This window comes from Aotus nancymaae, unplaced genomic scaffold (assembly GCF_030222135.1).
Source record: "Aotus nancymaae isolate 86718 unplaced genomic scaffold, 86718_ANA_hifiasm-v0.15.2.pri h1tg000006l, whole genome shotgun sequence".
In the NCBI taxonomy this organism is placed as follows: Eukaryota; Metazoa; Chordata; class Mammalia; order Primates; family Aotidae; genus Aotus; species Aotus nancymaae.
The window spans coordinates 96,739,808-96,751,876 of record NW_026988417.1 but is presented as its reverse complement, the minus strand read 5'-3'; the positions used below and the strand labels follow the sequence as shown (position 1 = coordinate 96,751,876).

The following is a 12,069-nucleotide window of genomic DNA, read 5'->3' as shown; positions in this document are numbered from 1 at the left end:
GTGGGGCCCAGGCGCTGGCGGCAGCACAGCAGGGTGGGGAAAGCAGTATCAGTGGGTGTGGGAAACCCAAGAGCCTCCAAAACCAGAGTCCCTCTGTGTCTGCACATGTCGCCTGGTGCAGAATGTGAGCAAACTGGTTTTCACATATGCTCAATGTGTCTCCCATTCAAAGCATGGTGCTTCACTGTTCCTGCAGCTTGGCTCTGGAGTCAGTACTTCTGTTGCTCACCCTCCAATTTGAACAGGCCACATGCAAAGCAAGAAGGCTGCCTGGAGTTCTTGGGAAATACTGCAGCTTTAGTATTGAGCAAGGACAATTTTGGTCAGAGAAATTTGACAGTCAAAACCACTTCCTTTACCTGATAAAAGTCTCAATAAAAAAGAGTGACTAAGAACTTCCATGCAAAATATGTTTATGAAAAATCCTGTTTTAGGCCAAGAATAGAATCCCTCTGCAGCTGAAGAACACTGCTTAGAAACACATTCCTTTAGCAAGACTTCTACCTTTTGAGCAAGTCAACCATGCAAAGGAGTTGAGTCCAAAAGAAAACTCTAGATCTGTTTATGCCAAATATATGAATAATAGTAAGATGGGAAAATTTCCCTAATTACCCTTGCTGAGTAAAGAAGTGAGTTTAATCTGAACCAGCACATCCCGAGGTGTCTACTGCAGGGTACAGTGGTGAAGAGTCAGCCAGGGTAGGGCACTGGGGTTGGGGGTCCCTTCTGCAGGCTCCAGAATAAGCTGGAGTAGAGGATTCTCAGCACTGGGCACCAACACGGCTCTGCTGACAAGAGTTGGAAGTATTGTCTCTGTCCTGAGAGCCTAAGGAGAGTTCCCTCCAGTCAGACTCAGGGCTGCAATCATTTTCCATAATAAAGGAAGAGGGGGCTGGAGGCTGAGGAAGGGGAGGGATGCTGTGGGTCTGACCAGTCTAACTGAGCCATGGCCCTGGCCTGTTCTGGTGCTACTGGGACCTTCTGCTCTTCATCCACCTGCTGTGTGCCAATGGGGGACAGAGTGGCAGGCTTCTCTTCTGCCTAGGCTGCTTGACAGGAAATGGCAACTAGAAATATAGATGAAGACATAAAAAGGAAATTCCAGAGTCCCTAGCATTTATCTTTCTTTACCTGATGGCATGACTAAGCTGGAACCACAAACAGGTATAATTACAATGGAAAGTTTAGCTGAGGATTGGTAACTTAAGAAAATTTACTCAACAATAATTAGGCACTCAGGAAGCTCAAGGCATTGGGCTTTGCATCAGAGGGGAAGGAACAGCAAAAAGGCGATTCAAGCACTCAGAGGCCTTGGAGTCAGAAACTCCAGCTCCACTTACTAAACATCTGCACTTGGACAAAATAGCTGATCCCTCCAAGTCATTTCTCATCCACAACAAGGAGGTAATGCTTAACTGGAAAAACAGAAGTATCCAGATAGTTCCCTATCTTCCCACCCCAATCACCATGGGTCTACTCTACATCTAACCCACATTGCCAAGTCTTCTCCTGTTGTATTGCAAGAGTAATGGTCAATCTTGCCATTAACCTTCAGTTCTAACCGTCCCCACTTTTCAGGCTAGCCCTTTCCTAAATCATTCTTTCTTTCTCTGTTGCTCATGATGCTTTAGACACATGGGCTTCCTTTCAGTTCCTTGAATAGATCAAGCTTTTTCTCACCCCCAGAGCCTTTGCACCCACTCCTTTTTTGTTGGAAAATGTTTCCCCCAGAGGTTTGTAAGGCTTTCTGTTCATTCTTTGGATTATCACCCCAAATGTCACTTCCTCAAAGAGACCTTTTTCTGACAACACTTAAAAATGGGCACTGTTAATACAACTGCTTTCTTCAAAGCATCCATCACAATCTGCATTATTCATTTTCTTGTCAATTGCCTCTCTCTCCCCATTAGGAAGTAAGCCTCCCAAAGGCAAGGATCTTGTCTGCCGTATTCGCTGCTGTACCTTCACAGCATACGGTAGTGCCTGGCACTTAGTTGATGGTAAATACATCATTATGGACTGATCACCCACCTAACAGGGGGTTTAAATGAGACCATAAATAGAGTACAGCATAGCATACTGCCCGTTAGCAAATCCACAATACCTGTAGCTATTATCTCCATGGGCTGGTGATTCTTGGAAGTTCTAGAGAATCACATGAACCTACCAAACATCTGTGACTCACGCATATTTTCTTCCTAACACAGAATAGCTGTTGTTTTTTGAGACAGGTTGTTGCACTGTTACCCAGGCTGGAGTACAGTGGCAGATCATAGCTCACTGTACCCTTGACCACCTAGGCTCAAGGAATCCACCCACCTCAGCCTCCAAAGTAGCTGGGACTATAGGTGAACACCACCATGCCTAATTGTTTTATTTTCCATAGAGATGAGGTCTCGTTGTATTGCCCAGCCTGGTCTCAAATTCCTGAGGGCAAGCAGTCCTCCTGCCTCGGCCTCCCAAAGTGCTGGGATTACAAGCATGTGCCACTACACCAGGTGAGTGGTGTCTCTATTAAGCTTTCCGTCCTTGATGGATTTGGGGTTTCATTTTTGATAAGTCATAAAACCAGAATAAAACTCTGGGAAGTTGCATTAACCTCTGCTGGGGCAAGGAAAAGCCATTAGATGGGAATCAAAACCATTTGTACTGAAGCTTGGCAGCAGAACTGTTGGCACCAAGCAGTCCAGGTCTTGTCAGGAAGTTCAGTGCCAAAAATAGACAAGAAGGACAGCAATCCACAGCATGAGGTTTAGAGTTCAGTCTCTGGAGGCAGATGGCTAGCTCTAATTCCGTCTAGGGACATGACGCTGATAAAATTACTGGTGTGCTTCCATTTCGTCATCTGTAAACTGGAATAATGGCAGCGTTTGGCTCAAAAGTTTGTAAGTATAAAATGGGCAATCTATGTAAAATATTCCTGGTGTGCAGCAACACATTTTAATTATTCCAATAATCTACAAATAGGGAGTGGGACAAAAATATTTAACTACCACATGCCAAATAGATTAAAAATAAATTACTTTCCAAGTTTACATGTAAAAATAAGGGTATGGCAGAGCTGGGATCTGGGAGGGGTCCCTGGTGAGCTCTGAGGGGAGCAGGGGTGCTCTTGCCAGGCCCCCACCTCCCCACTTGGGCCTCCTGATTCAGGCCCTACTGGAGATTTCAGCTCTCAGGGAAGTTCCAGAAAGAAGTGGTATTAGCATGCCAGGGGCCTGGATGGAAGAAAGGACTGCCACACAGCCAGGCAAACAACTATCTTGCAATCAATCATATTTTTTCTTTTCTGTTCTGGCTGGAGAGAGACCACTGGGCTTTTGAGTTGGTTTTGATTTTTGGGAAGAAGCACCATCACATCTCTAGTGCTGCTGAGGAGGCACTGAACCCAAGCAGGGCAGTGAAAATTAAAAATTAAAAACAGTGTTTAGGGATTAATATCTAGAATATATACAGAACTCCTACAGCTCAATAACATAAAAACCCCAAGCAACTCAGTTTTTAAAAATGGGCAGAGGATTTGAATAGACATTTCTCCAAAGACAGACCCAATGGTAATCAAGCATGTGAAAAGATGCTCAACATTACTGCTCATCAGGGAAATGCAAATCCAAACCATCATGACACAACACTGCACACTCATTAGGATGGCTACTACTGAAAATAACAGAAAACAGGTGTTCGTGAGGATGTGGAGAAACTGGAACCCTCGGGCATTCCTGGTGGAAATGTAAAATGATATAGTTGGTGTGGAAAACAATATGGTACTTTCTCAAAAAAAAATTAAACAGAACTACCACATGATGCAGCAATTCTACTTCAGGGTATATGCACAAAAGAACTGAAAGCAGGGACTCCAACCGAACTGTACATTAGTGTTCACAGCAGCATTATTCACAACAGCCAGAGGGTAAGAACAAGTGTCTATCGATGGATGAGGTGATAAATAAAACGTGGCCTATACAGACAATGGAATATTATTCAGCCTTGCAAAGAAGGAAATTCTGACGTGCTACAACATGGATGAGCCTTGGGGACATTATGCTGAGTGAAATAAGCCAGTCACAAAAGTATGATTCCATATATGATTCCACTTATATGAGATACCTAGAGTAGTCAATTTAATAGAAACAGAAAGTAAGTGGTGGCTGCCAGTAGTTTAGTGGGAGGGGTGGACGGGGAGTTGTCATTTAATGCGTACAGTTTGGCAAGATGAAGAGCTTCTGCAGCTGGATGGTACTGATGACACACAGCAGCATGGATGTCCAGAATGCCACTGAACTGTACACTGAAAAATGATGACGATGCTAACTTTATGTGTATTTCGCCATGATTTTAACACAGCCTAGTGTTTATTAAAACCTGATTGCAAGAGGACTTTGTTCACAATTTCAAGTATTTGTTCAAAAGGTTTAATGAACATCTATTAGTTTCTAAGCCCCATGTTCAGTGCTAAGGGAGCGGGAAGAAAGGCAAGGTCTTAAGAACCTCACAGTTCATCAGGAGAGAAGAGGAGGAAGGTAAGCTGAGAAAAGACATGAGAAAGATCTTCATTTGAAACAATTCTTTTAAGAGGCAGGCTGGACTCATCCTGGGCTCAAGGGATCCTCCTGCCTCAGCCTCCCATGTAGCTGTGACTACAGGTGCATGGCACTGCCCCAGCTAAGATAAAGATCTTAATAAAAGTGGAAGAATGGACTAGAAGCTCTACCACAGAGAGTATCTGCACAGGGCTTGATGTGCACATCATCACATCAAACATAGAAGGTAAGAGAGGAAACTAGATTTAAACACAACAGGCTTGGAAGAAATTGGGGGTTGATTCATTAATACCTGTGGAAAAGAAAATCTTTAAAATAGTAACAGAAGGAATAGGGTAGAGATAGAGGAAAAGAAACAAGGAAAAGTTGGCTGCTATAAAGTGACATTTAAAATAGTTCTATAGTAAGAGAATGATTAAAACTGCTAAAATACAATCGTGGAATTAAATGCACCACAGAATCACCAGCTGCAGCCAGTGCTGCCTGAAATACATTTTCCAGCAAGGTAGCTGCATTTTCAGGGCCTTCTCTGTTATTGACACTGTGACTTTCTTCTCCACAACCAGTTAGGACTTTTGCCACACACAACCTGGTGGGAGGCTAGTGTCCGAGGACAGCTGAGTTAGAAGAGAGTGACCTAAGAAGAAAAGGAGACAACTGGGAAGGATTCCAGGCCGAGGGCCATTCTTGCTCTTTGTGCACATTACAGGCTGTTCTGAATATTAAGCATGACATTACAAAAGATGCTTCACTCACCTGAAATGCAGAAATATTTATTTTGGTTTCCTTCATTGTTTTTGGAAATTCTGTTTTGGTTTATTAAAAACATAGAAATAGCTAACACTTAAAGCAAACATTCAAAACCCCAAGGTGACAAATTACTGACTTTTTGTGCAATTAGGAATACATATATGAAGTCAGGCTACCAAATAGTGTTATTACAATGACAGTTCTTTAGTGCAAGCCCTGTTGTGCTTGTATATAATACATGTACTCTCACATACCCCAAAACAGATGTTTTAAATGTACAAATGACAGCTGAATTCAGTCAAATGTGGCAAAGACTCACAATAAAGTGAAATGCTGTTAATTTCCCAAATTAACTTAAAAAAATCCCTTGAGAAGTTAATCCCAGGAAATGAACTTTCCAGATTTCTACATCTTAGAATTTTGGCTTGTCAAACACATTTCATAGAAATCAGGTAGCATTATAAGAACATTTGTTTATTATTGTCCATTTCAATAAGTACCCACGTATATTTACTCCCTTAATATCTTTAAAGAAATGCTTGCCTGAGAGTTTATGTTTTGGGTAAAAAGGCAAGTTAATCCCAACATGATCTTTTGATATGAAAACCACATTAAAAATCCGTTGGCCATTACACAGAGTGAGTGGTTCAGTGAAGATAAAGTAGACAGTTATTCAGTCATCACAGTTGAGCATGACTGATCCAGGTAACTCTTTCTTGAAATGCTTGTCTTCACTGTAGAATCTAAGGCAGATTTTTAAATAACCCCTGAAAAAGGATGGAACGGGGGAATCAGGCCTGCAGAACAGAGTCCAAGAGCATTCTGCCATGAATGAGAATCCGTGCGCTCTGATGAGCACCCATTTGCCAGAGGCTCCATATCTGCATGGTTCTGCGCTGGATCTGCCCTTCTGCTTACTGAAAACCTCATGCTCCAACAGAAACCACAGGGACTGGAGAAGAACATGAATTTCATAACCCTTATGAATCAGAAGGGTTTTGTGAGTGCCTGTGAGAAGGAACAGTAGCAGGGATTTTAAAATCTCTGGTCCGCTTGTGATGACAGCCAGGACAGTTGTTCTTATTTTTAAAGGGCACACTTCCCTCCAGTGCACTGTACTCTTCAGAGCAGCAGACAGCTGCAGAATTTGCAGCAAGTAGCAGACATCTCAGAGATAGCAAAGTCCTAACCTCTTGGTTAGAAAAACAGGGAGACAGAAGATTTAAAACCCACCTTTTTAACTGAGGAAGTCTCAAATAACTGAGCACATTTATAGTTTCCCCTTTACAATTTTTAAGGCTCATTTTGGAAAGTGTGTATTACCATAAACATGGTCTGCAACATGAGGTGACTGTAAGGCAGTGTTCCGTTTCCTCTAACATTCCTATGAGAAGAACCCCAAATAGACAAGTCAAACACGAATGCTTCCTTCCCTACACTTGCTGTATTCAAAATTACCAACATGAAGGCCATCAGCAGGAGAAGAGATTGTAGAGCTGTGCCATTTCCTCTGAGCTTTGTTCCTCACACTAAACCTTGATAGTGGAATAAAGTTCATCTATCTGTGACCTGAAATAGTTCCGCAGCTCTGGCCTTTTCGCCTTCATTGTTGGAGTTAGAAGGCCATTGTCGACAGAAAACAATTCAGGGTGCAGTGCGATGCCTTTGACCTGCCAAAAAACAAGCAGTTAAAGGAGAAAAGAGGACACAGGCCACCAGTCTAAAAAGCATGTCAGCCTGGGAGAGGATCAACACCCTCTGGCCATCCAATCCATCCTCTCATTTCAGCCACGCTGTACTTTCTCAACAAAGGATGGGCATCCTATTCTTAGGATAGGATTCAAGATCATATTCTGATGTCCAGGAAAAGAGAACACATGTTCTTGATTTAACACCCTTTCCTGTCAAACCACTCCGTTATTTATTCCTCATGTATATCCTTAGGTCACCCCATAAGCTTATATAATCTGTAAAAAATCCTCAAGTGGAAAATTTGTTTTAAAGGAATTCATGCACTCAGATGAAGGTCATACCTGTTCAAATGGTTTTAGACCAGAATCCTTCCCAAGTCTCACCATGTCTTCAAGGATAGCTTTTTTGACATCCTAATAGGGTAGGAAAAATAAATTACTTCCTCTGTTGGAAGTCCCTGAATATCCACAGGTACATTTAACGCCAAGTTAAGATGAGGACAGACTGGACCCTTCAGAACCTTACCTTATTTCTGCACAGTTCCTCAAAGGACCCATCAAATCCTCTCTTTCGGGCCCAGGAACATAATGTCTCGATATCTGGCACCACAATTGCAATGAGAAATGCCTTTAACACAGACAAGTGAGTTACTACATAGCTTGATCCAAATGCTCTAAAAGAGTGGCTCTTTATTTTTCTGTCTTATGGACCCCTGGGAGAATATGATGAAAGTTATGACTCATCTCTTCAGAACATACTACTCTCCTCCCCCAGGAGTTCACTGAATCCAACTTAAGAACTCCTGGCTCTAAAATGTGGATGGCATCAGAAATTTTGCAATAATAATTATTATTATTTTTTGAGATAGAGTTTCACTCTTACTGCCCAGGCTGGAGTGCAATGGCATGATCTCGGCTCACTGCAATCTCCGCCTCCTGGGTTCAAGCGATTCTCCTGCCTCAGCCTCCCAAGTAGCTGGGACTACAGGCATGCGTCATGACGCCCAGCTAATTTTGTATTTTTTAGTAGGGATGGGGTTTCTCCATGTTGGTAAGGCCGGTCTTGAACTCCTGACCTCAGGTGATCCACCCACCTCGGCCTCCCAAAGTGCTGGGATTACAGGCATGAGCCACAGCGTGCAGCGATAATTAATGTTTTTTTTAAAAAACCACTGGAAATAAAAATCTAACAAACTTTTAATTTGTATTTACTTTTGTATACTTATTTTTTAAAAGCAGGGCCAAATAAGGTGATGGATAAAAGATAACTGCTTTAAAAAACAGGAAAAATGGGAGCCTGTCTCATGCCTGTAATCCTAGCACTTTAGGAAGCCAACGCAGGAGGATCACTTGAGGCCAGGAGTTTGAGACCAGCCTGGGCAACATAGTGAGATTCTATTTCTACAAAAAATTTAAAAATCAGCTGCATATGCTAGCTTACACCTGTAATCCCAGCTACTTGAGAAGCTGAGGTATAAGCATCCCCTTAAACCCCGGAGTTTGAAGCTGTAGTAAGCTACGATTGTGCCACTGCACTCCAGCCTGGATAACAGAGTGAGACCCTATCTCTAAGAAAATAAATAAATTTTGGCCAGGCGCGGTGGCTCACACCTGTAATCCTAGCACTTTGGGAGGCCGAGGTGGGTGGATCACCTGAAGTCAGGAGTTCAAGACCAGCCTGGCCATCATGGTGAAACCCCATCTTTATTAAAAAAAAAAAAAAAAAAAATTAAAAAAGAGAAAATAAATAAATTTTATATAGATTCATTTTTATTTAAAAAAACTCTAATATCCCATCCTTTATAATCTAGTAACAATAAAATTAAAATCAAAAGAATGAGAAGATTCTAGAACAAAGGAAAATAGATACAATCTCAAAGAAAAAAAAGTGCATTCTCTTAAAAGAAAATATCCATCTGGCTGGGTGCGGTGGCTCACGCCTGTAATCCCAGCACTTTGGTAGGCTGAGGTGGGTGGATTACAAGGTCAAAAGTTCAAGACCAGCCTGGCCAAAGATGGTAAAACTCTGTTTCTACTAAAAATACAAAAAATTAGCCAGGCATGGTGGCAGGTGCCTGTAATCCCAGCTCCTCGGGAGGCTAAGGCAAAGAACTGCTTGAACTCGGGAGGTGGAGCTTGCAGTGAGCCAAGCTCACGCCACTGCAATCCACTCCATCTCAAAAAAAAAAGGACATATATATATATGTCCTTCTAAAATTTCAAAAGGTTAATTTTCAGGAAACCAGATCCTCTATTCCTTGACATCATCTGTCCAACATTTTGGCAAATACCATACATATTTCGCTGATATATTGATTTTGATTTTCAACTTTGAGTATTCTTGGTTCACAACTACCATTTGGTCAAAAATGACAAAGCATATCATAAATAGGCTGGGTTTAACATGTTTGAAAATTTTAAACTTTCTTATAATCCATGTCAATGTTTTCTTTCATAATTAGAAACAGATATTATCCACCCCACTTAGTATGCTTATCCAACCTCCCTTGGTACATCAGACCTCTCTAAGTAAAATAAAAATGTGGAAATTCAAGAGAACAAATTTCTCCAAGTAGGAAATGCCAAGCAGCAAAAACTAGTAACAGGTCAATGATATTTTAGCATATTAGACACGAAGGCCAATATATAGGGATCTCAAACTTCCAATCACATTTTTAAAGCCCCTGGAGTACCAGACCCTGGCAATGTCTATGCAGCAGTGTTCATGACCTGGAAAGCACATACCTGCAAGCTTTCTCCGTGGACAAACACCTGAGCAACAGGCTCACTTCGCAGGTAGATATTTTCAATCTTTTCAGGTGCTATGTACTCTCCTTGTGCCAGCTTAAATATGTGCTTTTTCCTGTCAATAATCTTCAAGGTGCCATTCTGTTGATCAGAAGGGAGGGGGCTATGAATGGCCTGATGGCTGGTTTCCAACCAGGATGGATCCCAACACAGTGAAAAGTATTTAATGCACACTCTTGATTAATTCTAATAACATCCCACAGAGGTCAGTTATGATCCCATTTTACAGAGGGGGAAACTAAGGCTTAGAGAGACTGAGGAACTTGTCCCAAGCTATTCAGCCAAGTGCAGAGATAGCGAAGGGCTCATTCAGTGTCACCGCTTGGCACCACTGACTGGTCAGCACTAGCAAGGATTTGCTGGTTCATTTAGCCTCCTGTCTGAATTATGTGCATACATATCTGGCTCACCAAGTGAGTCAAGTTCCTTAATAGCAGGAACACAGACTCTTCCCTCCAAAGTGCTCTGCACAGACTAAGAGTTCAAGAAATGTTTCCTATACAAAAGCCAAATTCCCGTTTTCTTCCTCGATATCCGGAGGGGTGATCTTGGCCCTTTGGGAAGAGTCAGTCAACTGTGGAAGTGCTCTAGCATCTCTGGACCAGACCAGCCACATCCCAGTGGTGCCGTGAGGAAAACCCTTGTCCCACTTTCACCCGCATCCCCACACCAGGGCCACTCTCATGGCACCATAAGTCACCTGTAGGAAAGTGTCTAAGGTTCTCTTCGCCCACACTAGTTCTCCATTTTCAGAAAAAGCAAACCAAGGTCCAGAGAGACTATGGGATGTGTTCGTGAGCACCACGGTAGAATTAGAACTGATATTTAATCTCTCTTGAACCTGAAGAGGGGGACTTAATTTAGCTTTAAATAGCTTGGGTATTTCAAAATCTGAAGTAATTTTGGGAGGCATTTTTCTAATCAATACAAATTCCAGAGAAGTAAGCACCTAAAATCTACAAGAATCTGCCATATACAACAATAAAAATTACATGTGTCATTTTAGTGTTTGCAATCAGTCTAGTAATAACTTAAAAACAGCAGGTAACTGGTCAAACCAATAGATGGGACAGGTGAGGCTTCTTGTACAAGCTCATTCCTAAGATGGACTCTTCAGAATTTCTCTACAGTAAATGATTCTGAGACTAAATTCAACTAAATTCAAGGAGTTCACCTGATCTGTAAAACACCTTATTTTTAATGAGATGACAAACCTAAGAAACACATTCATTCCCAAATTCTTGCCCATCCTGCATTCCTAGGAGACTACCACAACTTCCCCTGTATCTTACTTAACTGAGGGCTCAACATCACGACTCAGTATGGATATTTTAAAAAGCCATTCTCTCTTTGTATCCCAGTTGAGAAGCAACAACCAGAATTTATGTTACGCACCAAAACAGGCCGAGTGTGGTGGCTCACGTCTATAATCCCAGCACTTAGGGAGCTTGAGGTGGGTGGATCACCTGAGGTCAGAGTTTGAGACCAGACTGGCCAACATGACGAAACCCCATCTCTACTAAAAATATAAAAATTAGCCAGATGTGGTTGCAGGCACCTATAATCCCAGCTACTTGGGAGGCTGAGGCAGGAGAATCACTTGAACCTGGGAGGTGGAGGTTGCAGTAAGCTGAGATCGCGTCATTGCACTCCAGCCTGGGCAACAAGAGCAAAACTCCATCTCAAAACAAAAGCATCAAAACAAAACATATTTGCTAACGTGAAAATCCAACCAAGGATGCTAAGTGTAAACCTGTCCCCTGCAGGAAATGGAACAGTCTCCATCATATCACTCAACAAGGAGGAAGGGAAAGAGAAAATTCAGGGTACCACTGCCACGTGGCAGCTGTACAGCAGACAAGATGCCTTCTTCCCTACAATGGAACAAAACTGTTTGTGAGGAGAGGAGGCAGCAACTTACTGGTAACCATTTTCCAATGTCCCCTGTGTGTAACCAGCCGTCTTTGTCCAAAGCTTCTGCTGTTTTTGCTGGGTCCTTCAAGTAGCCCTGAAATACATTTGGCCCTTTCACACACACCTAAAGAAAAGAAGATCATCAATGAACAGCATTTACTGGGGTTTCTCCAAAGAAAACCAGTGTGTGTATGTGTGTGTCTGCCCCAACCTTTAACTGGAAGCCCTAAATTCCAGGATCCAGAGGGAGTTTCCAGAGCTCTGCCGGGATCTGCAAGGGATCTCCAGTGCCCCATGTCCCTTCCTGAATTACTTCAGCTGTGGTCACTTTGTCGGGCTAATGCTTGCCCTAGGTTCTGGCTCAA

At 42.4% G+C, this 12,069-nt stretch overlaps 1 protein-coding gene across 10 annotated transcripts in view; it reads right to left on the bottom strand.

Moving 5' to 3' along the window:
* Positions 1-5,298: 5,298 nt before the first annotated feature.
* Positions 5,299-12,069, bottom strand: part of ACSL1 (acyl-CoA synthetase long chain family member 1) — a 71,286-nt gene continuing 64,515 nt past the window's right edge. For all 10 annotated transcript variants that reach the window (XM_021670124.2, XM_021670125.2, XM_064369811.1 and 7 more), the window contains exons 17-21: positions 11,712-11,828; positions 9,728-9,871; positions 7,509-7,610; positions 7,325-7,396; positions 5,299-6,961 (exon numbers count right to left, since the gene is read on the bottom strand). In XM_021670124.2, the coding sequence (XP_021525799.1) occupies positions 6,821-6,961; positions 7,325-7,396; positions 7,509-7,610; positions 9,728-9,871; positions 11,712-11,828 (576 nt within the window). In that variant the 3' untranslated portion in view covers positions 5,299-6,820. The remainder of the gene's footprint in view (positions 6,962-7,324; positions 7,397-7,508; positions 7,611-9,727; positions 9,872-11,711; positions 11,829-12,069) is intronic.